Raw genomic sequence first — 27,911 nt, 5'->3', positions numbered from 1 at the left:
ATCAAAGACTGAATCCATCAATACACTAAAGTCTCCTCCCAATATTATATCATGAGAGGTGCCAGCGGCTTGCAAAAATCCCTTCAAGATCTATAAAAAAGCCCTGACCATCAACGTTAGGTGCGTAAATATTAGCCAAAATCAACCTTTGCCCCTGAATTTCTGCTAAAACAATAATGACTCTTCCTGATTTATCATTAATCTGTTTGAGACATTTGAATTGTAGATGTTTACTTATCAATGTAATGACTCCTCTGCTCTTACTTGAGCCAGCACTAAAGAAAACATGTCCACCCCATATCTTCTCAAATTTTTCAGCTTCCTGCGGGGAAAGATGCGTTTCTTGAAGAAACACTATATCATATTTCTTACGTTTAAGAAAAGAAATAACCTTCCTATTTTTTGTGAGATGCCCCAACCTATTCATATTCCATGTGAAGAGAGACAATCCACTCATATTAACATTTGACATTTTGACATATTAGAAAAAAACAGATTGTCAAAAATAAAATTATAAAGACCACATTCCAACATTAGTACAACAATCAAACCCCGAACTTCCCCCTGAACCAAGCAAACAGAAAAAAGAAAAACATGCGCATTATCCCCACGCACGACAGTGCCAACCGGCACTTTTATCCCCACACACGACAGTGCGTCCATCCCTCCAAACTCAAACAGTCCATGTACGCCTATGAGAGCTCCCACGACAACTTTGCTGTCGGATTGCTCAAGTCCGGTGCTTCTGTACAAATTTTGAGAAACAGAATTACACAACAGAAAATAATCTATAAAACAAACTCCAGCCAATAGATAAACACAAAGATGTGTAGATTCATCCACATAACTGTTCCAAAGGTCTGTTCTTCTACAAAACAAACTCCAGCCGCTAGGTGGTACCAGCACAAAAAGAAACAAAAAAGGCGCCCAGTTTCCTCGGACAGTCAAGTGAATGTTCAGTGAGTCAGTTCCACTCGGCTGTTACATGAGTGCAAAAAAACAGCCCTAATCACTCCAATGCTTTGCAAGAAATATTCCACAGAACAAACTCCAACCAATAGGCGGCATAAGCACAAAGAACGTGCAGATTCATCCACAAACTGTCCCAAAGTAGTGTTACTCCACAAAACATACTCTAGCCGCTAGGCGGAACCAGCACAAAAAGAAACAAAGAAGGCGCTCAGTTCCTCGGACGGTAAAGTGAATGTTCAGTGAGTCAGGTCCACTCGGACTGCATAGAGAGTGTTACACAATAACTTACTCATTCCACTAAGACTTTATGAAGGACATCGCTTGCTGTGGGAACGTAAATATTTTGAGGCCATCCTTAGTATCTATTCTCAATTTGGCAGGGAACATCAGTGCAAAAGCGCTTCAGTTGATGTAAGAGTTTCTTGCATTCCTTGAATTGATCACATTTCTCTCATTGAATTAGCAAAATCTGGGAACAAGAAAATGCTGTGGAAAGCCTTCCTTTACTCCTCGCCTCGCGTAACACGAGATCTTTATCGGATGATCTCAGAAATTTGGCCTGTCTCCCTCAGTGGATCTCTGAGCCAGAAATCTGTGAGCTCGCTCGATTTCCAGTTTATGGCCTGTTATGTCGAGCAGACTGGGGAAGAGCTCATCTAGGAATTTCACCATATCTCGGCCTTCTTTCTCAGGAATCCCAACAATACGGACGTTGTTTTGCTGGCTACAAACTCTTCCAACTTTTCCCAAATGAGTCCAAGTCTATCTTTGTCGCTTGCGGATTAGCAGATAATTCCTTCTCCGATGACTCCAGATAATCGATCCTTTTCTCGATGTCTGACACTCTTGTAACCACCTCAGAGAATTTCGTCTCCATGGCAGTGATCGATCGACGTATTACAGCAAGATCCTCCAAGTCAGCAATGACCTTCGACAGCATTGGCGACATGCTCGACAGTTGATGCTGAATCTCTCCCGGCGCACCAGTCCCTGGTCTGCAGCCCTGCCTGTCTTTTAATGTATCCAGAGCCCGAGGATTTTGAATTCTTTGACATATTGTCTTCATAGAACAGTTATGGAACAAGGTGTATCGAATCTCACCGGTTTATGCCATTAACAGTGTTAAAACCAGCAAAGTGCGCAGAGCTCGCCGTTCACACGTCCGACCCTCACATGGTGCCACGTGACTCCCTGATTTTGAATTCTTTGACATATTGCCCTCTTAGAACAGTTATGGAACAGAGTGTATCGAATCTCACCGGTTTATGCCATTAACAGTGTTAAAACCAGCAAAGTGCGCAGAGCTCGCCATTCACACGTCCGAACCTCGCATGGCGTCACGTGACTCCCCAACACTGAGGTTTTATTTGTGATTAACATTTTTATTGATTCACACAGAAAACACGAAAAGCAAAACATATATACATGGAATCATCATTTAACATTTGACCCCCACCACCACCCAATCCCCAACAAATACTCCCGTGGTCACATGAGCATATAAACATACAAAAAATACATAAATAAATAAATAAATAAAATTAACAGGTTTTAATAAACAGCACACAGCAAACTCACGTTAGAATCAGTATCTGTTTTCACTGAACTCTGCAGAGTGTGTGGGGGAAACACTTTAAGTGAACACTGCCAGGGGTCTCTTTACTAAACGTCATGGACACTACACCATGCAGTTACACACCTGCATACTGCACCACTATTTACACTGACAACTGTCTCAAATATATATTGTTTTAATTTGAATATTTGAATGTTGCACAGAAAATATGAATGGTGTATATATTGTTAATAGTTCTATTCCCAAGATCCCCACTTTGATAGAGTAGACAGAGTAGACACAGGTCATAATAACTGACATTCTGTTGTTTCTTTAGGTTAAGTAAACCAGTGAGCAGTGTACCTGTCCCAGAATGAGTGCTCCTGTCCTGATGTAGTACAGTTGCTGTGCCATCTGGGTAAGTGGGTTTAATAAACAGGTCCTGTTTGATTGGGCCCCTGGGCACTGTAGACGACTGGATATAAGGACCAACTGCAGCCACACGAGACGGTCCAGTCTGTTGAGAGGTTAGACCATCTACAGGCACCTGAAAAAAAAAAGTCAGTGACTAAATAATGGCAGAACCAGATTAATAAAGAAGGGTCTGCAGGACAGCACCAATGCTGGGGAGTAACTAAATAAAAGTAGCAATGCTAGTATCTTAACTACTTTCAAGGCCGTTATTTTGTGCATATAAGCCACGTACACACTTCGGCTAATTATGGCAGTCACTCCCTCTTTGAGTGCTTGATTCTGTTCTGTACACAAAGATCAGTTATTGGCGGAGTGAAAACCGCATTCTACAAGCAAATTTACTCCAAATAAATTTAGGTAGTAACAACCGTATTTACTGAAGTGTGCAAAACGTGTACAAAACCGAACAGAGTTGTTAATGATGTGACTAAAAGCACAGCTGAGATCTACATTTAGTCATTTAGCAGAACCTTTTTTCCAAAGTGACTTATAAATGATGAACATATGGCATACAAAAGACAACAATATCTGCAGTATCACACTGCCAAGTTCTAAGAGTAGCTAGAGTAGTATAAAAGCTAGCACAGAAGAAAGAGAGATACATTTTTTTTTTTGTTATTTTAATAATCAAATAGCAAATGCCATTAGTGTGGACTAAGGTTGTAACGGTTCTCCTGGAGCACCAGGTTTGGCAAAGAAAACAAAGCATACAATAGACACGCACAGTTACAACCTCCGCTAATTCACCCGAATGGATGTGTAAATGGATATGCTCTGCCTATGTTTAATGTTGGTCAACTTGATGACATCACAGTTCTGAACGGGTTGTGTGTTGTTGAAAATGGCAAGCGCCAAGTGGAGAAAACAAGCCGCTGATAAAGAAGCCCCCTGTGTCATTCAAATTTCCAGCCTGGAAAATTTTGTAGTCAATTACAACAATGATGGTCAAAAAACTTTTACAAAACAGGCACTATTTGCACACATCGCTCGAACTGAGTGTCGTATACTGGTAATACGTTGATATACGATTAATATAAATTCATAAATATACATATAATCCTCAGCCGTCCTGCTATTTACATGTGTTTTTCAGTAATTCAAGTCATTTTTCTTTGTATAGCGCTTTTCGCAACACACATCGTTTCAAAGAAACTTTACAGAAAATCACGCTTTAACAGAAAATGAAGCTGTAATATGTGTAATGTCTTAAAGTCATTGTGCAATTCAATAAAAATGTGATTGTAAATTGTGTCTTAAAATAATAAATAAGTAAATAATAATTGTATTTAGGACCCCAGTGAGTAAGCCGAAGGTGACTGTGGCAAGGAACACAAAACTCAATAAAATGGTGGTTAATGGAGAATATATATATATATATATATATATATATATATATATATATATATATATATATACACACACACACACATATATATATATATATATATATATATATATATATATATATATATATATATATATATATGTGTGTGTGTATATATATATATATATATATATATATATATATATATATATATATATATATATATATATATATATATATATATATATATATATATATATATATATATATATATATATATATATATATATATATATATATATATATACACACACACATATATATATATATATATATATATATATATATATATATATATATATATATATATATATATATATATATATACACACACACACATATATATATATATATATATATACACACACACACATATATATATATATATATATACACACACATACACACTGGCGGCCAAAAGTTTGGAATAATGTACAGATTTTGCTTTTATGGAAAGAAATTGGTACTTTTACTCACCAAAGTGGCATTCAACTGATCACAATGTATAGTCAGGACATTAATAATGTGAAAAATCTGAAAAAAATAAATAAATAAAAATTCAGAACTTCTTAAACTACTTCAAAGAGTTCTCATCAAAAAATCCTCCACATGCAGCAATGACAGCTTTGCACATCCTTGGCATTCTAGCTGTCAGTTTGTCCAGATACTCAGGTGACATTTCATCCCATGCTTCCTGTAGCACTTGCCATAGATGTGGCTGTCTTGTTGGGCACTTCTCATGCACCTTACAGTCTAGCTGATCCCACAAAAGCTCAATGGGGTTATGATCCATAACACTCGGGAGTCACGTGATGCCATGCGAGGATCGGATGTGTGAATGGCAAGCTCTGCGCACTTTGCTAGTTAAGATCCATAACACTCTTTTCCAATTATCTGTTGTCCAGTGTCTGTGTTTCTTTGCCCACTCTAACCTTTTCTTTTGTTTTTCTGTTTCAAAAAGTGTCTTTTTCTTTGCAATTCTTCCCCATAAGGCCTGCACCCCTGAGTCTTCTCTTTACTGTTGTACATGAAACTGGTGTTGAGTGGGTAGAATTCAATGAAGCTGTCAGCTGATGACATGTGAGGCGTCTATTTCTCAAACGAGACTCTGATGTACTTATCCTCTTGTTTAGTTGTACATCTGGCCTTCCACCTCTCTTTCTGTCCTTGTTAGAGCCAGTTGTCCTTTGTCTTTGAAGAATGTAGTGTACACCTTTGTATGAAATCTTCAGTTTTTTGGCAATTTCAAGCATTGTATAGCCTTCATTCCTCAAAACAATGATTGACTGACGTGTTTCTAGAGAAAGCTGTTTATTTTTTGCCATTTTTGACCTAATATTGACCTTAAGACATGCAAGTCTATTGCCTACTGTGGCAACTCAAAAACAAACACAAAGAAAATGCTTCATTTAATGCACCAAATAGCTTTCAACTGTGTTTGATGTAATGGCAAGTGATTTTCTAGTACCAAATTAGCAATTTAGCATGATTACTCAAGGATAAGGTGTTGGAGTGATGGCTGCTGGAAATGGGGCCTGTCTAGATTTTATCAAAAATTACTTTTAAGTAGTGATGGTGCTGTTTTTATCAGTAATGTCCTTACTATACTTTGTTATCAGTTGAATGCCACTTTGGTGAATTAAAGTACCAATTTCCTTCCGAAACAGTGAAATCTGTACATTATTCCAACCTTTTGGCCGCCAGTGTAAATAAAAAAGTTCAGTGAGTGGAGCAGATGATGGGCTTTCTGTCACCCGTTAAATCATGCTGTCAACTTCTGGGCCATAGTGCTTTCACAACTGAGTTAAAGATTTGATTATTGGCTGAATGTAATAAACACATGAATCCCTGAGAGAGAAGACTTGCAGCTACTTGCACTAGTGACCTGTAATATACAGTAGGTAGATAATAGTCCTAATCTGTGAATTAAGAGTGTGGATATAAACATGATATTAGACAACCCAAACAAGACCAAAACTGACTGATACACAAAGCACATATTGAAAATACCTGTACAGTCCAGAAATGAAAAATGTAACAGGTGTGTTATGAGGATGATATGAAGTAGACTGATTTAAATGTCATCTTCGAGCTGAACAACTTTGATAATAATAATAATAATGGTCTTCATCCAATAATAATGGATAATAATTGTGATGTTGTTTCTTTTCAAATCAAATGGCATTATAATTTCAATTTTGTTTACGCTCTGAAAGACTACCTAATTAAATTTATACTTACATTTTGGATACTAAGCAGCTCATGATTTACAGCCACGTATAACCAAGTTTAACAAAGTTTATTATGTTTCATTCAGCGTTTTATCATCTCTAAAGGCAAAATAATGAAAGAAAATTAGATTTTTTTAACTGTGGGAACAACACTTACACTGTCCATTTACGAGAGCGCATGCACGTTAAACAGTGTCTAAAGCTGCATGGAAATGGGGGAGGGAGAGAGAGAGAGAGAGAGAGAGGGAGGATGAGAGAGATGGATTTAGTCCAACAGAAAGAAACTTGATTTCTTGTGTTCCAGTGTGGATTACAAATTTTCACCAACATGTTAAAACGGAAAAATGTGGGAATTTCACGCACTGCGAACACGGAATGTGGGGGTATAAGGATAATTAAAAAATTGTGTGTTTTTTTTTTCAGCAATTTTCTACACTGTTAATTGCTGCTGCTAAGACACGGAGAGCAATGACAGTTCTAGGAGAGCACGCTTGGTGTTTGCACACTTGTGCGCTCATGCGACTGTGCCTCAGCACGTCAAGTATATTATGCGCTTGCGCGCTAAATATAATCACGCTCGCACGTCTCTGAGTGTGTGGTTAGAACACTTTGTTCGCTCCATGTAATTTTTGTGCTCTCTCAATTATTGTTTGTCGAGCCCTGCTCATGTATTCTTACTTTGGATTTGGCAGTAATATTTTTTTTCAATGAATATTGCAAATACCAAACCGTACCGAAACCGTGACCCAAAAACCGTGATACAAACCGAACCGTGAGAAATTTTAACCGTTACACCCCTAGTGTGGACTAGGTAAGTCTAGCACTTACCTAGTCCACACTAGGGGTGTAACGGTTAAAAGATGTGTTGGAGCAATGTGCATATCAAGCAGTCACACTAGGGGTGTAACGGTTAAAAGATGTGTGGGAGAGATGTGTTTTCAGCTTTTATTGAATGTTGAGGTAATTTCAGCAGATCGGGTGAAGGCTGGAAGCTCATTTCACCACAGAGGAACAAAGAAAGTGAATGATTGTGAAAGAAAGTGAATGATCACGAAGATCTGTTTTTTCTCACAGTGCAACTCGCACAGAGGTATGTGTCTTCACACATTTATATTCCAGTCTGCCTCTCTCCACTCTCCACAAAGAGCAAAATCTTAAAAACCAACTCTTAATACTAACTGTTAACCAGTGCAAAGATGCCAGCACAGGGTGAGATATGGTCACTTTTCTTTGTACCAGTTAAAATTCTCGCTGCAACATTTTTAACCATCTGCAGATGTGCAAGGGAAGACTGAGGCAGGCCCCCATACAAGGACTTACAATAGTCCAGGTGTTACATAATGAGCTTCTCATTCACACAATGAATGTTTCCAGGTCTTTCCGAGAAAGAAGTGGTTTTAATTTGGAAACAGACCTGCAGACCTACGCAGGAACCGATTACGTTTGGGGGCGGAGGGCGGAATAATGCTTTGTCACCAGGTAAAGCTTTCTAAACAACAACAGTAAATACCATCTTCAGTATTTCTTTAATCTATCACAACAATAAAAAAATCCACAATAATTTCAGAAATCAAAAGCGTTAAGGAAAAGTGGAGGAAACGAGCGTTCTACTTGCGATATGGTCTTCTACAGCAATGAGAGATAAACTAGAGAGATCGCGGGGGGTGGGGGGGGTGGAGTCTATGAACTGATACGGCAAGAAATTATGCATGCTGGCTTGACCAAAATCATAAAACAAATGAGAAAAAAAAAAAACTTAAGAGAGTACAGGGACCATAATTCAGCCAGTACCACTTGAGACAAACACAGAATCGCCGGTGTCCTCTGTAGCTAATCTCTGTAAGTTGATATATATTCCTACTTTGTTAGTGTGACGAGGAGCAGGGCATGGCCGGGCCGTGAGGATGCACGCCCAGCGCTGAGTTGCCCAGTCAGTGGAGAGAGATAAAGGAGGAGCCGGGGACGCCAGAGAGAGAGATGCACGCGGCCGCTGTGTGTGTGCGTCTATGTGTCATTATGTTTCAGTTTTATGTTGGTGTCTAATTAAAGTCTTTGTGAGTGTTAACCCGGTTCCTGCTTCCTCCTTTCCCGATGAACAAGAGGCTTGTCTGCCACACTGGTGCCGAAACTCGGGATTGGAGGAAGACGCGCCATCAGAAAGCCCTCGCCGCTGACAAAGGATTGCAACACTGAGGAGACACTGAAGAGAGGACTGGTTCGAGGGTACTGGAGCAGTTCGCCAGGAGGCATAGGAGCCCGCTGCCATCCGCCAGGAAGTGGGAGCCCATTGCTGTCCGCCAGGAGGTGGAGGAGCACGCTGTCATCCGCCAGGAGATGAAACCCAGTGCGCAGAGGATTGCTGGACAGCTGGCTGAGGACTGAATAGCCGGTGGTCGGGAACCGGAGTTTTCTTTTCTCTCTCTTTCTCTCTTTCCCCTCTCCCTCCCCAGGTTCTGAGGAGGCGGGGAAGACCAGCCGGCGGTGGAACAGCCGAAGGGTTAACTCCTCCCCTACAGGAAGGGGTGGGGGGGTGGGGGGGGTGAGTAAGTCAGGCTAGGGAACCTCCAGAATTGGGCGCTGGGGGTATGTGACGAGGAGGAGGGCGTGGCCGGGCTGTGAGGATGCACACCCGGTGCTGAGTTGCCCAATCAGTGGGAGATAAAGGAGGAACTGGGGATGCCAGAGAGAGAGAGAGAGAGAGAGAGAGAGAGAGAGAGAGAGAGAGAGAGTGAGAGAGAGAGACGCACGCAGCTGCTGTGTGTGTGCGTCAATGTGTCGGTTTTATGTTGGTGTCTAGTTAAAATCTTTGTGAGTGTTAACCCCCTTCCTGCTTCCTCCTTTCCCGATGAACAAGAGGCTTGTCTGGTCTAGTACTCTCATAATTTTGAAACACACAAAGGGAAGAAAATTCAGCTTAACTTTTAGAAAAAACTGAACACTTTCATTTAAGTTAGAAGTAAAATCTTGGCATTTGTGACTAATAAAAAAATAAATAATAATAATAATAAAACATAAGTGTTTCACAGAGTGCTTCCCAGAAAGAACTGACAAAGTCCCAGCAAAAGTTCACTAGAATCCTTTGCAATTAAATGTGGCTGGTGTAAACTTTACACTGAGCGTAGCTTGGACAAGAGAACAAACATCATATTTCAACAGGACAGCAGGGCACTTACAGGAAGGTTCTCTTTCTGCTGTATGGCAGCTTTCTTCTTCCACAAGCGATCTCGCAGTTCATTTACTCGTTTGTCCATGGCAGCCACCTCCTGGTTTCTCTCGTTCAGGTTTTCTCTCTGTAGCTGGAGTTTAGAATTCTGTTCCTGGTTCATATTGTTCCTCAACTGGTACATAACACATGTAAGACACTTCAAGACATGAGCTTCCCCGGTAAAATCCGCAATCCATTAGGTCAACTAAGGACCCCAGCTTAAAGTACCAAACTTTACCTGTAGTTCCCTGTAGAGGCGGTCCAGCTCGGCCACGGAGTTGCGGTTATTGTGAAGCTTGTCCATCCGGCCATTTTTCAGTGTCTCCAGCTGTTTGCTTAGTTCTTCCACTTTGGACACAGCTACTACCAACTCTTTCTGCTTCAGCAAAAGTAGACTGTTCATCTGGTCAATCTCCTCCACTAAAGTGTGCACGTGACAGACAGACAGACAGACACACACAGACAGACAGACACAGTTTAACTCAAAATGTCCTGGCTCAAGAAAAAATAAATGTCTTCATAATCTATTAACAAAAATTTAATAACTTGTTTGGCTAGCATCACCAAGGTTTCTCTGTATCAATCCCTCCACTCTAACCAACTGTAATAGGGAGATCACTTTTTACCATACAATCAATTCACCATGTATATAATCCCACCCTACAATTTCTTTAGTTAGTGTTTGATATTCTCTTTCACTCTGAAATACACATTACTGAAGTAAAATGGGCTGTGAATGCCATTTCATGTTGATTTTAAACCTCAAATATGTTCTTACTGGCTGTTATTTTGACACTTCTTGCATCATTTTGGCTTTTAGAGAGAAAAAAAAAACACTTAAAAATGTGACACCTGGTTATGGTTTACTGAATACATCAAGGTAAATATACTGGAAAATGCTTGCTAATAATGTAGCCTTCACTGGAATGTTAGTAACAATGATACATCAGAAGCAACATTTCCAAACACTACTTTCCATGGATGGAGCCTTACCCAGTTTTCCATTGCTGAGGCGTTTGTGTTCGACCTGTCCCTTCAGTGCTCTGACTTTCTTCAGCTGTGCTTCCTGTTTCTCCACAGTTTCCCTCAGATGCTTAAGAGTCTCCTGTTCAGAGGACGCCTGCTGCTGCCTGTGCTCCTGCTGCTTCAGGAAATGCAAACGCTGCTCCTGCAGAAGAAAGACAGACACACAGTGAGAGGCGGCTTAGAGAAGAGAAGACAGAAGATGGTCTCAGTCTCAGATGGCATGTTCAGTGACTGCTTGATATGCACATTGCTCACAAATGGCATGAGCTTTCTCAAAATTGCAAGTTCCAATCACATACATTGGTTTTACACAACTTTTTGGGGGGTATCCAGACTTTTTGTCTGGATGCCCAGGTTTACATCAGTCTGCTGTTAAACAAAAGCTCTGTTCCAAAGGGTTTGAAATTAGCACCGTCTGCCCACTGCATGCATGTAAATAGTTTTCACTCTTCTGTGTGTCATCTGAAAACAGTTTGCAAGAACAGTGTTGTAGATGTGAACGTTGCAATGATCTCAGAACATCGCAGGAGGTGCTTAAAATTTAGTTAGCTTTATTTTCACAAAGCATTTCACATTTCAGAAGCATCGTGAGCGCAACTCTGCAGGTTCACTTTATTTTGACATTGCCTAATTCCAAATATTTGTGACTGTATATGTTACCATACAAAGCAAATGGCATGCAACGTCATTGGGACTACAGGTGAATTGTGTCGTCCAGGGCTTGACATTCACTTTTTGGCTCACCAGCCACTGTGGCTCAATAGCCAAAGTCACTAGCCACTCAGCATTTTCACTAGCCAAAATCCCACACCACAAAAAGTGATAAAAAGTAACTGGAGACTAGGGATGGGAATTGTAAGGAATTTAACGATTCCGGTTCCGATTTCTCTTAATGAAGTTGAGCTAATGTCTCCCATTGATCACGCCCACTTATAGGACTTCCTGTTCCGGTTGCTGTTGGCACATTACACAAGTGTTTGTAGCTTGCTAGCCTGCTTAGTATTGCTTATTATTATACATTCATCGTTTTATCCTTTGCCATTTTAACGCTTTTCTACAGTTTCAGCTGCGTGTATTTTACCAGGTGCATTCGTTTTCTCTACTGTGTTTTACACGGATTTACACTCAAACATCTGCAGATCAGGAACCACATCGAACCACATCGATCTCAAACACTTGCCACTCAAGAACAACCATAACAACAACAAAAAACAAGTGTGGTATGTCATGGCATCCGCTCATGTTATTTCTTCCTGCACTGCATGCCACAAGTTTAATTTAGCTTCTTCCAGCAGTGAGGAATTTACATGTGATAAATGTAAGAAATTAGTCAGACTGACGGAGAAGGTTAATGAGTTAGAGACATGCATCTTAACACTAGTGGTGGTCAGTGAGGAAGAGAAGTCAGCAGATACCGTTTTGGATGCAGGTAGTACAGCGAGCAAAACACACTTTGGTTCCGGCTCTAGAGCCCCAGCAGCATGCCGTTTGGGTGACGTCTCAGCAGATTACCTGCTCAGCAAAGCGACACCACTCTCCCTTTCCTTTTAGGGTTTCCAATCGATTCTCCCCACACAGGGATGCACCCACTGAGAATCATGTTGAAAGAGCCTTAATAATTGGTGATTCTATTGTAAGGAATGTGGAAATAGAGACTCCAGCCACCATCATTAAATGCATTTCCGGGGCTCGAGCATCTGACATCAGATCAAATTTACAAGTGCTGGCTAATGCTAAACGTAGATTTTCTAAAATTGTTATTCATGTCGGCACTAACAATGTCTGGCCTCGCCAGTCAGAGATCACTAAAGATAATGTTAAAGAGGTGTGTGAACTTGCAGAAATTATGTCAGGCAGTGTAACATGCTCTGGCCTCCTACCTGCTAATTTTTTTTAGGTTCACAGTAGATAAGTGTGACTGAATGGCTGGATGTCTGACTGGTGTCCCAAAAATAGCATAGGATTTAAAGACAATTGGAAGAGTTTTTGGGTAGACCTGACCTGCTAAAGAGAGACTGACTCTATCCCTCCAGGAAGGGTGCTGCTCTCGTCTCCAATAATTTGGCTTTTTCATTATTGGTCTTAATAGTGATAGTATTTGACTAATTGGGGCCCAGGTCAGGAAGCAGACAAACTGGTTAATCCAAATGTCTGCTAGCTGCCTTGAGACATCACACAGGTCACATAAGCTACAACACATACTGTATCACCTAGATATCATATAGAGACTGTGTCTGTTCCCCGAACTACCAAACACAAACCCCCTTAGAAAAAATTTGATTAAGGTCAAACTTGACAAAAAAAAAAAAAAATTATAATCATTATAATCATACAATAAATTTTTGTTGAAGATAAACATAATATAAAAGGTAGGGCTATTAAACATTAGATCTCTTTCTACCAAAACACTATTTGTAAATGAAATTCTTACAGATCATAATTTGGATGCGTTCTGTTAAACCTGGCTTAAATCGGATGACTATATTAGTGTAAATGATTCTACTCACTCAGGTTATTGAAACATGAGCATCGTCTTAAGAGTCAAGGAGGTGGTGTTGCTACAATTTACAGTGAAGTTCTTGGTGTTACGCAGAGGACAGGATATACAGGTGCATCTCAATAAATTAGAATGTCGTGGAAAAGTTCATTTATTTCAGTAATTCAACTCAAATTGTGAAACTCGTGTATTAAATAAATTCAGTGCACACAGACTGAAGTAGTTTAAGTCTTTGGTTCTTTTAATTGTGATGATTTTGGCTCACATTTAACAAAAACCCACCAATTCACTATCTCAAAAAATTAGAATATGGTGACATGCCAATCAGCTAATCAACTCAAAACACCTGCAAAGGTTTCCTGAGCCTTCAGAATGGTCTCTCAGTTTGGTTCACTAGGCTACACAATCATGGGGAAGACTGCTGATCTGACAGTTGTCCAGAAGACAATCATTGACACCCTTCACAAGGAGGGTAAGCCACAAACATTCATTGCCAAAGAAGCTGGCTGTTCACAGAGTGCTGTATCCAAGCATGTTAACAGAAAGTTGAGTGGAAGGAAAAAGTGTGGAAGAAAAAGATGCACAACCAACCGAGAGAACCACAGCCTTATGATTGTCAAGCAAAATCGATTCAAGAATTTGGGTGAACTTCACAAGGAATGGACTGAGGCTGGGGCATGTCAAGGAATTTGGCTACAGTTGTCGTATTCCTCTTGTTAAGCCACTCCTGAACCACAGACAACGTCAGAGGCGTCTTATCTGGGCTAAGGAGAAGAAGAACTGGACTGTTGCCCAGTGGTCCAAAGTCCTCTTTTCAGATGAGAGCAAGTTTTGTATTTCATTTGAAAACCAAGGTCCTAGAGTCTGGAGGAAGGGTGGAGAAGCTCAAAGCCCAAGTTGCTTGAAGTCCAGTGTTAAGTTTCCACAGTCTGTGATGATTTGGGGTGCAATGTCATCTGCTGGTGTTGGTCCATTGTGTTTTTTGAAAACCAAAGTCACTGCACCCGTTTACCAAGAAATTTTGGAGCAATTCATGCTTCCTTCTGCTGACCAGCTTTTTAAAGATGCTGATTTCATTTTCCAGCAGGATTTGGCACCTGCCCACACTGCCAAAAGCACCAAAAGTTGGTTAAATGACCATGGTGTTGGTGTGCTTGACTGGCCAGCAAACTCACCAGACCTGAACCCCATAGAGAATCTATGGGGTATTGTCAAGAGGAAAATGAGAAACAACAGACCAAAAAATGCAGATGAGCTGAAGGCCACTGTCAAAGAAACCTGAGCTTCCATACCACCTCAGCAGTGCCACAAACTGATCACCTCCATGCCACGCCGAATTGAGGCAGTAATTAAAGCAAAAGGAGCCCCTACCAAGTATTGAGTACATATCCAGTAAATGAACATACTTTCCAGAAGGCCAACAATTCACTAAAAAAGTTTTTTTTATTGGTCTTATGATGTATTCTAATTTTTTGAGATAGTGAATTGGTGGGTTTTTGTTAAATGTGAGCCAAAATCATCACAATTAAAAGAACCAAAGACTTAAACTACTTCAGTCTGTGTGCACTGAATTTATTTAATACACGAGTTTCACAATTTGAGTTGAATTACTGAAATAAATGAACTTTTCCACGACATTCTAATTTATTGAGATGCACCTGTAAGTAAGTTTTTTTTAACTAATAATGCTTAATGACACAGTCAGATATCAATAAAAAAATCTCTGTCGTCTTTTGCCCTTGCTACAGTATATAGATCACCCGGGCTGTACTCAGATTTCCTTGGTGAATTTGCTAATTTTCTATCAGATCTAGTAGTTAATGTAGACAGAGCTTTAATTGTTGGTGACTTCAACATTCACATAGATAATGAAAATGACACATTGGGACTAGCATTTATCGATATTCTCAACTCTCTTGGAGACAGACAAAATGTGACAGGACCAACTCATTGCCATAATCATACGCTAGATTTATTTCTGTCATATGGAGTTGATGTTGATACTATAGAATTTCTACCGCAGAGCGATGACATCTCAGATCATTACCTCGTCTCTTGTTTGCAGCGATCAGCTAATGTCACTCAATCTACACCTTGCTATCGTTCAGGTAGAACTATTCTTTCGACCACTAAAGATAGCTTCACTAATAATCTTCCAGAATTGTCTCGCATACTCAGTAAGCCAAAAAGTCTATAGAACTTGACGTAATAACAGAAAATATCAATACAGTCTTCTCTAGCACTCTTGATAGTGTCGCCACCCTTCGATTAAAGTAAATTCAAGAAAAAAGCCCCGCACCATGGTACAATGATCACACTCATGCTCTCAAGAGAGCAGCTCGGAAAATGGAGCGCAAGTGGAAGAATACGAAATTAGAAATATTTCGCGGTGCATGGAAGGACAGTGTCTGTAGCTACAGACAGGCAATAAAAGCTGCCAGGTCAGCATATCTTAGCAAACTCATAGAAAATAACCACAACAAACCTAGGTGTTTATTCAGTACTATGGCTAAATTGGTTAGGAATAAAGTACTGAGATATTCCATCGCAGCTCAAAAGTAATGACTTCATGAATTTCTTTATTGATAAAATTGAAATAATCAGAAAATTGGAACTATGCAATCAACTGTCACAGCACCTCAGAAAACAGTGTCTCATAATTTTCCTCACAAGCAACTTCAATCCTTCGCTGTCATATGTCATGAAGAGCTAACAAAACTTATCAAAAAAGCAAAAGCCACAACATGTATGTTAGATCCAATACCAACCAAGCTCTTAAAAGAGGTATTCCCTGTAATCTCAGAACCTCTTCTTAATATTAACTCGCTATCTTTTCGCTTACTATCCTTAGGACATGTCCCAAGAAACTTTAAAATGGCAGTTATCAAACCGCTTATTAAGAAGCCACAGCTTGATCCTGGAGAACTGGTTAATTACAGTTGAAGTCAGAAGTTTACATACACTTAGGTTGAAGTCATTAAAACTCATTTTTTAACCACTCCACAGATTTAATATTAGCAAACTATAGTTTTGGCAAGTCGTTTAGGACATCTACTTTGTGCTTGATATGAGTTAGAAGTTTACATACACTAAGTTAACTGTGCCTTTAATGGCACATTATGATAGGAGGTGTACTGAATTGGAGGTGTACCTGTGGATGTATTTTAAGGCCTACCTTCAAACTCAGTGCCTCTTTGCTTGACATCATGGGAAAATCAGCCAAGACCTCAGAAAAAAAATTGAGGACCTCTGCAAGTCTGGTTCATCCTTGGGAGACATTTCCAAATGCCTGAAGGTACAAACAATAGTACGCAAGTATAAATACCATGGGACCACGCAGCCAACATACCGCTCAGGAAGGAGACGCATTCTGTCCCCTAGAGATGAACGTAGTTTGGTGCGAAAAGTGCAAATCAATCCAAGAACAACAGCAAAGGACTTTGTGAAGATGCTGCAGGAAACATGTAGACAAGTATCAATATCCACAGTAAAAGGAGTCCTATATCGACATAACATGAAAGGCTGCTCAGCAAGGAAGAAGCCACTGCTCCAAAACCACCATAAAAAAGCCAGACTACAATTTGCAAGTGCAGTGGAGGTTTTGGCTTACTTGGTGCCCTAGGTGTGATCTGACATGGCACCCCCTTAACTCCGGATTTTATTATGTTTTTTTTTTACAGAACTATGCTTTAACACAAAATATATAAAAGGGTTAGTGTGGCAGCGGGGGCATGGTGAAGCATCTCTCCGTAGAGAGAGAAAGCAGTAAGGGCGCTTACACCTGAGCTAAATTTTGTCTAACACCTGTCTCTAATTTCAGTGAGCACGGGGAGAGTGGCATAAAAGAGCCACACCGCAAGTAGACGAGAGAGCTATCTTTTTCCTCACCTAAAAATTGCATTTCTATTAAGTATATTTTACAAATAATTTTAAAAAGACATTTCTTCAGTTTTAGTAGTTTATTTATATTACCTCCATCTCTCAATATTGTTAAAATTAAGATCTAATGTCCATATGTTGAAAAAGACAAAGGTTTTCATGGGGTGTCCTGTCTTTTTCACATGACTGTGTATATCTATATCTATATCTATATATCTATATCTATATCTATATATATCTATATTTATATCTATATATATATATATATATATATATATATTCACACATATTGACAACTACACCTCTTTCTCCAATGACCCTCCCTGAGAGCCCTCCAAAAATGCCAGATATCCACCCATTTCCCTACAAACAAGTCCAATTTCCCCAGTCTTCTAAATGACCCTTCTTCAAAGGCCGCCACCCTCCCCATTTCAGAGCACCACTCCTGGAATGAGGGCGCTCCAGCCGACCTCCATCCCCTCAAAACTATCTGTCTGGCGATCATGACACTGGTTAAGACCCAACGCTTTATGTGACTATTCTCTACATCGATGACTGCCCCATCGCCCAAAATACAGAGTCTGGGGCAAAATGAAACCCGAGTGCCCAATACATCACACACAAAACTCTGAACCTTCAACCAAAATTCTTGGATCTTAACACCACCAAAAGACATGGATTGTGTCTCCATCCTCTGATTGGCATTGCTAGCAGGTGGGTGTGTCTTTAATACCAAGCCTATACAATCTAGAGGGGGTCCAATAGAATCAATGTAAAAACTTGAATTGCAAAAGGCGCACCCTTGCGTCTCTAGATGCAGACTTGACGTTTTTTAGAATCCTAGCCCACACTCCCTCCTCCAATACCAAGTTTAAATCTTTCTACCATAATCTCTTGATATAAGTTAAAGCTCCATTCCCCAGACCCTGAATTAGCAGGGAGTAATACACTGATGTCTCATGACCTTTTCCAAAAGTAGTAATCACCCCTCCCAGAGTGTCTGCTGCTTTAGGGAGGTGTATGCTACTTCCAAAAACAGTACAGAGCAGGTGGCGCAGCTGTAAATACCTAAAGAACTGAGATCTGGGAATTCCAATATGTTGAACAAAATTTTCAAAGGTTCTCAACACTCTGCCCTCATATAGGTCATTGAGTGTAGTAACCCCCCTCACAATCCACTCTGACCAGCAGAAAGGGGACTTATTAATACATAATTTGGGGTTCAGCCATATGCTCGAGGCAACATTTAAATAAATGTCAGAATTAACCCTCTGGGGTCGACGGACGCACCGGCGCGTCCTGCTGGATTTTTTCCTCATAACAGCGGAAACAACTTAAAATACTCTGTCATTTTTGGGCATACAGATAAGTGTAAGACATCATTAGAGACTATAAAGGGTCTACTTTTGTGTACATTCACAATAACAACAAAACCTTGTGCTTTTGTAAAATAAAGAAAATAAACAGGGTGCGCTTTCAGCCGTCTCTGTCTCCGAATCTTTCTGAAACACGTCACAAAAATGAACTGAAACTCTGCGAATACTTATCAGACAAACATGAAACATACACTATATTGCCAAAAGTATTCGCTCATCTGCCTTTAGACGCATATGAACTTAAGTGACATCCCATTCTTAATCCATAGGGTTTAATATGACGTCAGCCCACCCTTTGCAGCTATAACAGCTTCAACTCTTCTGGGAAGGCTTTCCACAAGGTTTAGGAGTGTGTTTATGGGAATTTTTGACCATTCTTCCAGAAGCGCATTTGTGAGGTCAGACACTGATGTTGGACGAGAAGGCCTGGCTTGCAGTCTTCGCTCTAATTCATCCCAAAGGTGCTCTATCGGGTTGAGGTCAGGTCTCTGTGCAGGCCAGTCAAGTTCTTCCACACCAAACTCGCTCATCCATGTCTTTATGGACCTTGCTTTGTGCACTGGTGCGCAGTCATGTTGGAACAGGAAGGGGCCATCCCCAAACTGTTCCCACAAAGTTGGGAGCATGGAATTGTCCAAAATCTCTTGGTATGCTGAAGCATTCAGAGTTCCTTTCACTGGAACTAAGGGGCCAAGCCCAGCTCCTGAAAAACAACCCCACACCATAATCCCCCCTCCACCAAACTTCACAGTTGGCCCAATGCAGTCAGACAAGTACCGTTCTCCTGGCAACCGCCAAACCCAGACTCGTCCATCAGATTGCCAGATGGAGAAGTGTGATTCGTCACTCCAGAGAACGCGTCTCCACTGCTCTAGAGTCCAGTGGCGGCGTGCTTTACACCACTGCATCCGACGCTTTGCATTGCACTTGGTGATGTATGGCTTGGATGCAGCTGCTCGGACATGGAAACCCATTCCATGAAGCTCTGTATGCACTGTTCTTGAGCTAATCTGAAGGCCACATGAACTTTGGAGGTCTGTAGCAACAGAAAGTTGGCGACCTCCGTGCACTATGCGCCTCAGCATCCGCTGACCCCGCTCTGTCATTTTACGTGGCCTACCACTTCGTGGCTGAGTTGCTGTCATTCCCAATCGCTTCCACTTTGTTATAATACCACTGACAGTTGACTGTGGAATATTTAGTAGCAAGGAAATTTCATGACTGGACTTGTTGTACAGGTGGCCTCCTATCACAGTACCACGCTGGAATTCACTGAGCTCCTGAGAGCGGCCCATTCTTTCACAAATGTTTGCAGAAGCAGTCTGCATGCCTAGGTGCTTCATTTTATACACCTGTGGCCATGGAAGTGATTGGAACACCTGAATTCAATTATTTGGATGGGTGAGCGAATACTTTTGGCAATATAGTGTATGTCTAAAGAAAGCTTAAAATGTCTACTTTTAAATAAAACAATTCAAATTGAAAAATATTCTACGGCAATGTAATCTGTATGAAACAAAGCGATGTACAGTTTCTCCTGGCTCAGCTAATTATCGCTAATATGATCACACCCACCAGCAGAGCGCGCTATTCATACGGTAATGTGCTGAGATGATCAATGCAAATGGTAAACACCCCCAACAATGCCTTAAAAAGCATCAAGTTCATCATCAGATTCATTCAGTTTCCTGCACGCTACACAGGTGAGGAAGCTCTACAGATGGTCCTGGATAGTGACAAAGAGTTCACATTTTCCTCAGAAGAAGAGCGGGAATCCGACGAGGAACGTTTGCATTTTGAAGAGCGACTTGATCCAGCCAAGGATACAATTTCGTATGATTAAGTCATTTAGTTTTACATTCATATTAGTTGACATGCTATTTTATATAAACATGTACATATTTTACTAGTTGGACTATTTCCAGACTTGCCAGCCAGGATTCAGAGTATTGAAATTTGAAATATGTTATAAGTTTTAGTTACATGTAAATGTTGTTTCGGCTAAAGCAGGTATTTAAATTGTAGGCTGTATGATATAAATATATGTAATATGATATAAAAATAATATGAATGTTTAGATTATATTTTAACTAGTGTTTATGCTGCCTCATTATCATCAACGAAGCTTGTGCTTGCAAATATCTGTTCGGGTGTAAATGTGTAAAATGTGCTGTAAATATGCCCATATTAGAAAATCAGCATATTAGAATGATTTCTGAAGGATCATGTGACACTGAAGACTGCAGTAATGATGCTGAAAATTCAGCTTTACATCACAGTAATAAATAGCATTTTACAATATATTCAAATAGAAAACAGTGATTTTAAATGGTAAAAATATTTCACAATTTCACTGTTTTTGCTGTATTTTGTATATAAATGCAGCCTTGGTGAGCAGAAGAGTTTTCTTTTAAAAACATTAAAAAATCTTACAGATCTAAAAACTTTTAAATGGCAGTGTAGGTCTAAAGTTTTTAAGTCTTTATGTAAAGAAAATGTATAGTCAGATTACTTCTTTTAACTTAAACTTGATTTTGTGAATAAGCTACAAACAATACATTCAATCATTAAGTCTCCTCACATTCATTCTCTCTCAGGGGAGGGGTCTTTGTCTCCTCAGGTGTGCATCACATCAATATTCATGATCATCCATGCCTCCACGCATATGGCCTTTCTAACACTAAAAGTGTCTTACAGAAGTTAAATGACTATATTGTTTTGTATGAATGAGTGATCAGGATGGTTTTCACATCATTTTTGTAGCAAAAACTCTAGGCTACAAGATTCAGTTCTCAAAAGTCTTGTGAACAAATGTTTAGTATGTGATATATGGCCTTATTTCAGTGACTTAAAATATTTGTTTTTTCAAAAACCACACATAAACGTTATTTTCTCAAAAATACAAACATGCACATACATGTTGTTCACATATATTTTAGCCCAGTTTGTGCTGAATACAGTGTTATCAGACTTTAACCATTAATATGTTTTTAAGCAACTGAATAAAGCACAAATGTCAAGCATGTCAAAACTTCTCCAGGGTTAAACACTCTGGACACTTTTGTCCATACTGAGTGCAAATGCAAGATAACGGGGTGTAACTTAACTTCTCTGGTTAGTTTGATAGAAAGGCTTTGTAATGGAGAAATAGGGGCAAGAGCGTATTAACCTCCCTCACAATCCACAAGGGGACTTATTAATACATAATTTTGGGTTCAGCCATATGTTCGAGACAATACTTAAATAAATGTCCGAATTAAACACTCTGGACACTTTTGTCCATACCCAGTGCAAATGCGAGATAACGGGGTGTAACTTAACTTCTCCGATTAGTTTGATAGAAAGGCTTTGCAATGGCGAAGTGGGGCAAGGACTTCCTGTTCACTACAAAACCAGGAAGGAGCTTTTTCAGGTGGAAGCGACCAATGAGCCAAATGGCTGAGACTGAATGCATAATAATAAAACAAAATCTTGGGTAGGCCTTGCCCACCTTTGTCAATCAGCCTATGCAGTTTACTGAAATGTAATCTGGGACGTTTACCATTCCAATTGAAGGACTTCGCTATGCTATCAAATTGCTTGAAATAAGAGAGGGGGACATCTACAAGGAGAGACTGTAGCAGGTAGTTGAATTTTGGAATACAAATCATTTTAATAACATTAACCTTCCCTATCATCGATAAATGTAATGAAGCCCACCTGTCCACATCGCTCGAAAACCTTTAATAAAAAGGGTCAAAATTACTAAATCACACAAATTTGCAGGGAATAAAATACCCAAATACTTAATGCCCTGTTTGGGCCACTGAAAGGCACCTGGCTGAAAAGCCGTTACTGGGCAGTATGCTGTCAGAGCCAAAGCTTCGGATTTAGACCAATTAACTCTGTATCCCGAGAACTTAGAAAAGGAATTAATAATTCTCTGGAGGCAAGGCATAGATCTAATAGGGTCAGAGATTAATAATAAAATATCTGCGTAAAGCAAAAGTTTATGTGCCACACCTCCCACCATCAACCCTGGAAAAACAGCCACCTTTCTTATCGCGGCTGCTAATGGTTCCAGGGCAAGACAGATTAATAATGGGGAAAGGGAGCAACCCTGCCGGGTGCCCCTATCCAGAGTAAAGTAATCTGAAATTAATCCATTTGTTTGTACCGCCGCTACAGGGTGTCTAATAAAGTAACTTAATCCATCCAATAAACGTATTCCCAAACCCGTACATTTCCAAAATCTTCAAAAGATAATCCCATTCTACCATATCAAATGCTTTTTCGGCATCAAGTGAGATGGCAGCGACCGGAGTCTGATCATTCTCCACTGACCACATGATATTGATGAAACGCCTAATGTTATCAGAAGAGCTACGGCCCCGAATAAACCCCACCTGATCTATATGTACAACAGATGTCATAATCGGTTAGCTAAAATTTTTGACAATATTTTAATGTCTAGCTGGATCAGGGAAACTCTTACACTCACTTGGATCTTTGTCCTTTTTAAGAATCAGACTGATCCGGGCTTGCATCATGGTTGGCGGAAGCATTCCATTCTTTAATGATTCCGTATAAACTTCTAGCAAAAGTGGAGCCAATTCTGTAGCATAAAAAAAGCCATCTGGCCCTGGAGCCTTACCTGTAGGCAAGGCCTTAATTACCTCGCCAAGCTCCTCCAAGGTTATCAAGAGAATTTCCTCTTCAGTAGATGAAGATGTGGCACTATAGAGATCAAGATAAAATCCTTTAAAAGCATTATTAATATCAGTGGCTGAGGTAAATATTTCACCACCAGCAGATTTCACTAAGGGAATGGTAGAAAAAGATTCTATCTGTTTTATATATCTAGCCAGAAGTTTTCCTGCCTTGTCCCCCATCTCAAAGTATGACTGTCTTGCTTTGAATAGCCAAAACGCCACCTTCCACGACAAAATAGTATTATATCTATATTTCAATCGGGTCAATTCTCTGAGGCCATTAGATGACATTCGCCGTTTCAGCTCTGCCTCTGCACTTTTTATATTCCCTTCCAATTTCACGAGATCTTGTGCTTTGGATATCTTGGTGAATGAGGCATACTGTATGATCCGGCCCCTAAGAACCACCTTAAGTGCCTCCCAAACCACACTCACAGAGGATACTGAGGACCAGTTGGTCTCCATATAGACACTGATTTCAGACTTTAGCATTTGCTGGAATTCAGGATTTTGCAAAAAGTATACATTAAAAAGGCAACTATATGATTTCTTTTTCTCCGTATGTGGCAACACCACTTAACACACCAGGGCGTGATCTGACACTAAAATGTTTCCAATTGAGCAATCAATAACAGATGAAATGAGGGACTTAGATATAAAAAAAATCTATTTTAGAGTAAATCTTATGGACTGATGAAAAAAAATTATTGTCCCTACCAGATGGGTTTAAAAGTCTACAAATATCTTTAAGACCAAGATATTTACACATCCTGTGAAGCATCAATGTTGCTCTTGGGGGCTTGCACACTTTTGCTGCACTATGATCAAGGACTGAGTCCATCAAAAGATTAAAGTTTCCTCCCAATATTATATCATGATGGGTGCCAGCGGCTTGCAACATCCCTTCAAGATCTATAAAAAAGCCAATAATGGCTCTTCCTAATTTATCTTTAAACTGTTTGAGACATTTGAATTGTAGATGTTTACTTATCAGTGTAATGACTCCCCTGCTCTTACTTGAGCCAGCACTATAAAAAAAAAAAATGCTCTGCTTCCTGTAAAGAAAGGTGCATTTCTTGAAGAAACACTATATCATATTTCTTATGCTTAAGAAGAGAAATAACCTTCCTTCTTTTTATGGGGTGCCCCAACCCATTCACATTCCACGTGGTGAGAGACAATCCACTCATATTAACATTTGACATTTTGACATATAAGAAAAAATAGATTGTGTGTCAAAAACAAGATTATAAAGACCACATGTGACCATTATGTAACCGTCCAGCTGAGAACTCCCAGTTGGGCAAATCACACATAAATTTATAAGGGAGGACTCTGCCGACTATAATTGTTTTAACCAGACTCAGAAACACTCAAACCATAAGTCCAAACACAGAAGTAATTGCAAAAATATTTATATCAAATATACCACACAAAAACCATCATAAATACAAAAACAGAGGGTCAACACATAAAGACTGTTGCATGTATGTTTTTGTCATTGTCGTCAGGATGAATAAATATATACTAAGAAAACGAGCTTATCTGTTCATTGTCCAAGAGATGGCTTTCCTTTAGTGTTCTCTGAGCATGGGTGTAGGTGAAGATAGGGAGATATTAAACAAGGAATGAGCAAACAGTCCAGTAGGTAATTTCAAGTAATAGCTCCCAACATACACGTGTTTTAAAGGAATTCAGGCTTCAGTTTAGGGTACGTTGCAATAACTGTATCCTTGCAGCACTCAAACATCCCTTTATAGATTGATTCAATTTATCCAACGATGACATTGGCATGAAGCATTAAAATTCCCACAATAAGCAGTACAGCATATGTAGTGGAAGTGGTATCAACCCAGTAGAATAAGAAAGATCAACACTGTGAATGAGGGATGAACAAGAAGTCCTTCTAAATAGAAACATACAGGCTAACATTAGCACCAAGTATAAACACATTGAAATGAACCAAATGAGACATAAACCACCAAATACCAGATATATACAATGTTAACAACTCAAAAAGAACAAAATACTTACTTGGATGAGCTTAAAACAACAATTTCTCAACCCGGACTCTACACACAAGGTTAGCACAAGAGGAGGCCATGCTTCTCTCTAACCAAACATTTCTTACTCTACTTCTCTCTGTCTTTTATCCAGAGAAGTGGTAGTCTAGAGAGCCCCCTGGAGCATGGTAGTGGTACTACAGCTTGAAACCATAGTAACTGCTCTATGGGCCGTTACAATTAAAACCTGTACATCCCTGCCAAAAAAATAAAATAAAAAGAAAAACATACGCATTAACCCTGCGCACGACAGCGCCAACTGGCGTCCATCCCTCCAAATAGTCCATGTACGCCTACAAGGACCCCCGCGACAACTTTGCTGTCGGATTGCTCAAGTCCAGTGTTTCTATACAAATTTTGTGAGACAGAATTACACAGCAAAAGATATCTATAAAACAAACTCCAGCCAATAGGTGGAACAAACTCAAAGAGCATGTAGATTCATCCACAAAACTGTCCCGAAGGTGTGCCACTCTGCAAAATAAACTCCAGCCGCTAGCGGAACCAGCACACACACACAAAAAAAAAAACTTCTGTTCAGTTTCCTCGGACAGTCAAATTAATGTTCAGTGAGCCAGCTGTTCATGAGTGCAGGAGATGACCTAATCCTTCCAATGTCCTACAAAAAATACTCCACAAAACAAACTCCTGCCAACAGAAGGCACAAGCACAAAGAACGGGCAGACTCATCCACAACTGTCCCGAAGGAGTGTTATTCCACAAAACAAACTCCAGCCACCAGGCGGAACCAGCACAAAAAGAAACAAAACAGGCGCCCAGTTTCCTCGGACGGTCAAGTGTATGCTCAGTGAGACGAGCTCACTCGGGGGCCACATGAAAATCACCAAATGGATTACTCACCCCATTGTCTCTATGAAAGACAATGCTTGCTGAGGGCATGTAAATATTTTGCGGCCATCCTTAGTATCTATTCTCAGTTTGGCCAGAATCATCAGTGCAAAAGCGATCTTCCATTGATGTAAGAGTTTCTTGCATTCCTTGAATCGATCGCGTTTCTCTCGTCGAATTCTCAAAGTCTGGGAACAAGAAAATGCTGTAATTCTTCCAAGAAAGCTTTCCTTTGCTCCTCACCTTGTGCAACACAAGATCTTTATCAGATGATCTCAGAAATTTGGCCAGAATTGATCTGGGCCTGTCTCCCTCAGCTGATCTGCAATCCGGAACTCTGTGAGCTCGCTCGATTTCCAGCTTGTGGCCTGTTATGTCGAGCAGACTCGGGAAGAGCTTGTCTGGGAATTTCACCATATCGCGACCTTCTTCATGCTCAGGAATCCCAACAATTCAGATGTTGTTTCACCGGCTACAATTCTCCAAATCTTCCAGTTTTTCCCAAACGTGTTCCAAGTCTATCTTGGTCGTTAGTGGGTTAGCAGCTAATTCCCTCTCTGATGACTCCAGATAATTGATCCACCTCTCGACGTACCCGATATTTGTAACCAACTCAGAGAATTGAGTTTCCATCGCAGTAATCGATCGACATATTACAGCAAGATCCTCTAAGTCAGCAACAACTTTCGTCAGCATCACAGACATGCTTCCAGTTGCCGTTGAATTTCTCCCACCGCACCGTCCAAACCGAGTCCCTGATCTGTGGCCCTGTCAGAGGTATCAGCTTGAGCACGTCTTTTAATATCTCCAGAGCTCGAGGATTTTGAATTCTTTGCCATGTTGACTTCATAGAACAGTTATTTAGCAGGGTGTATTGAATCTCAATGGTTTATGACATAAAAGTAATTAAAAACTAGCAAAGTGTGCAGAGCTCGCCGTTTACATGTCTGCTCCTCGCATAGCGTCACATGGAACTCACTCTTCTTTTTAAATATATTTTCTTTTTCCTTTATGTGCAACTTTTTTATTATTCAACATTATTCTTTTTACCTTATATGTCAAATTTACATTGTATATTTTGTCTTTTTTTAATATTATGTACAGTGCATCCGGAAAGTATTCACAGCGCTTCACTTTTTCCACATTTTGTTATGTTACAGCCTTATTCCAAAATGGATTTAATTCATTATTTTCCTCAAAATTCTACAAACAATACCCCATAATGACAACGTGAAAGAAGTTTGTTTGAAATCTTTGCAAATTTATAAAAAGAAAAAAAAAAAAAAAAAAAAAAATCGAAAGAAAAAAAAATCACATGTACATAGGTATTCACAGCCTTTGCTCAATACTTTGTTTTGAAGCACCTTTGGCACCAATTACAGCCTCAAGTCTTTTTGAGTATGATGCTACAAGCTTGGCACACCTATTTTTGGGCAGTTTCTCCCATTCTTCTTTGCAGGACCTCTCAAGCTCCATCAGGTTAGATGGGGAGAGTCGGTGCACAGCCATTTTCAGATCTCTCCAGAGATGTTCAATCGGGTTCAAGTCTGGGCTCTGGCAGGGCCACTCAAGGACATTCACAGAGTTGTCCCGTAGCCACTCCTTTGTTATCTTGGCTGTGTGCTTAGGGTTGTTGTCCTGTTGGAAGATGAACCTTCACCCCAGTCTGAGGTCCAGAGCGCCCTGGAGCAGGTTTTCATCAAGGATGT

General features: G+C 40.0%; 1 protein-coding gene across 5 annotated transcripts in view; it reads right to left on the bottom strand.

Annotated features, from left to right (window-relative positions):
- tp53bp2a (tumor protein p53 binding protein, 2a) overlaps positions 1–27,911 on the bottom strand; it is a 120,445-nt gene that overhangs the window by 29,190 nt on the left and 63,344 nt on the right. For 4 of the 5 annotated variants that reach the window (XM_051650873.1, XM_051650874.1, XM_051650875.1 and 1 more), the window contains exons 6-9: positions 10,815–10,989; positions 10,060–10,241; positions 9,790–9,954; positions 2,891–3,074 (exon numbers count right to left, since the gene is read on the bottom strand). In XM_051650873.1, coding sequence (XP_051506833.1) covers positions 2,891–3,074; positions 9,790–9,954; positions 10,060–10,241; positions 10,815–10,989 — 706 coding nt within the window. Of the gene's footprint in view, positions 1–2,890; positions 3,075–9,789; positions 9,955–10,059; positions 10,242–10,814; positions 10,990–16,519; positions 16,634–27,911 lie in introns of those variants that run through there. The other variant, XM_051650878.1, reaches the window with a different exon arrangement.

Source organism: Myxocyprinus asiaticus, chromosome 23 (assembly GCF_019703515.2).
Source record: "Myxocyprinus asiaticus isolate MX2 ecotype Aquarium Trade chromosome 23, UBuf_Myxa_2, whole genome shotgun sequence".
Classification (NCBI taxonomy): domain Eukaryota; kingdom Metazoa; phylum Chordata; class Actinopteri; order Cypriniformes; family Catostomidae; genus Myxocyprinus; species Myxocyprinus asiaticus.
The sequence above is the reverse complement of the archived record's forward strand: the minus strand, read 5'-3'. Positions and strand labels throughout refer to the sequence as shown.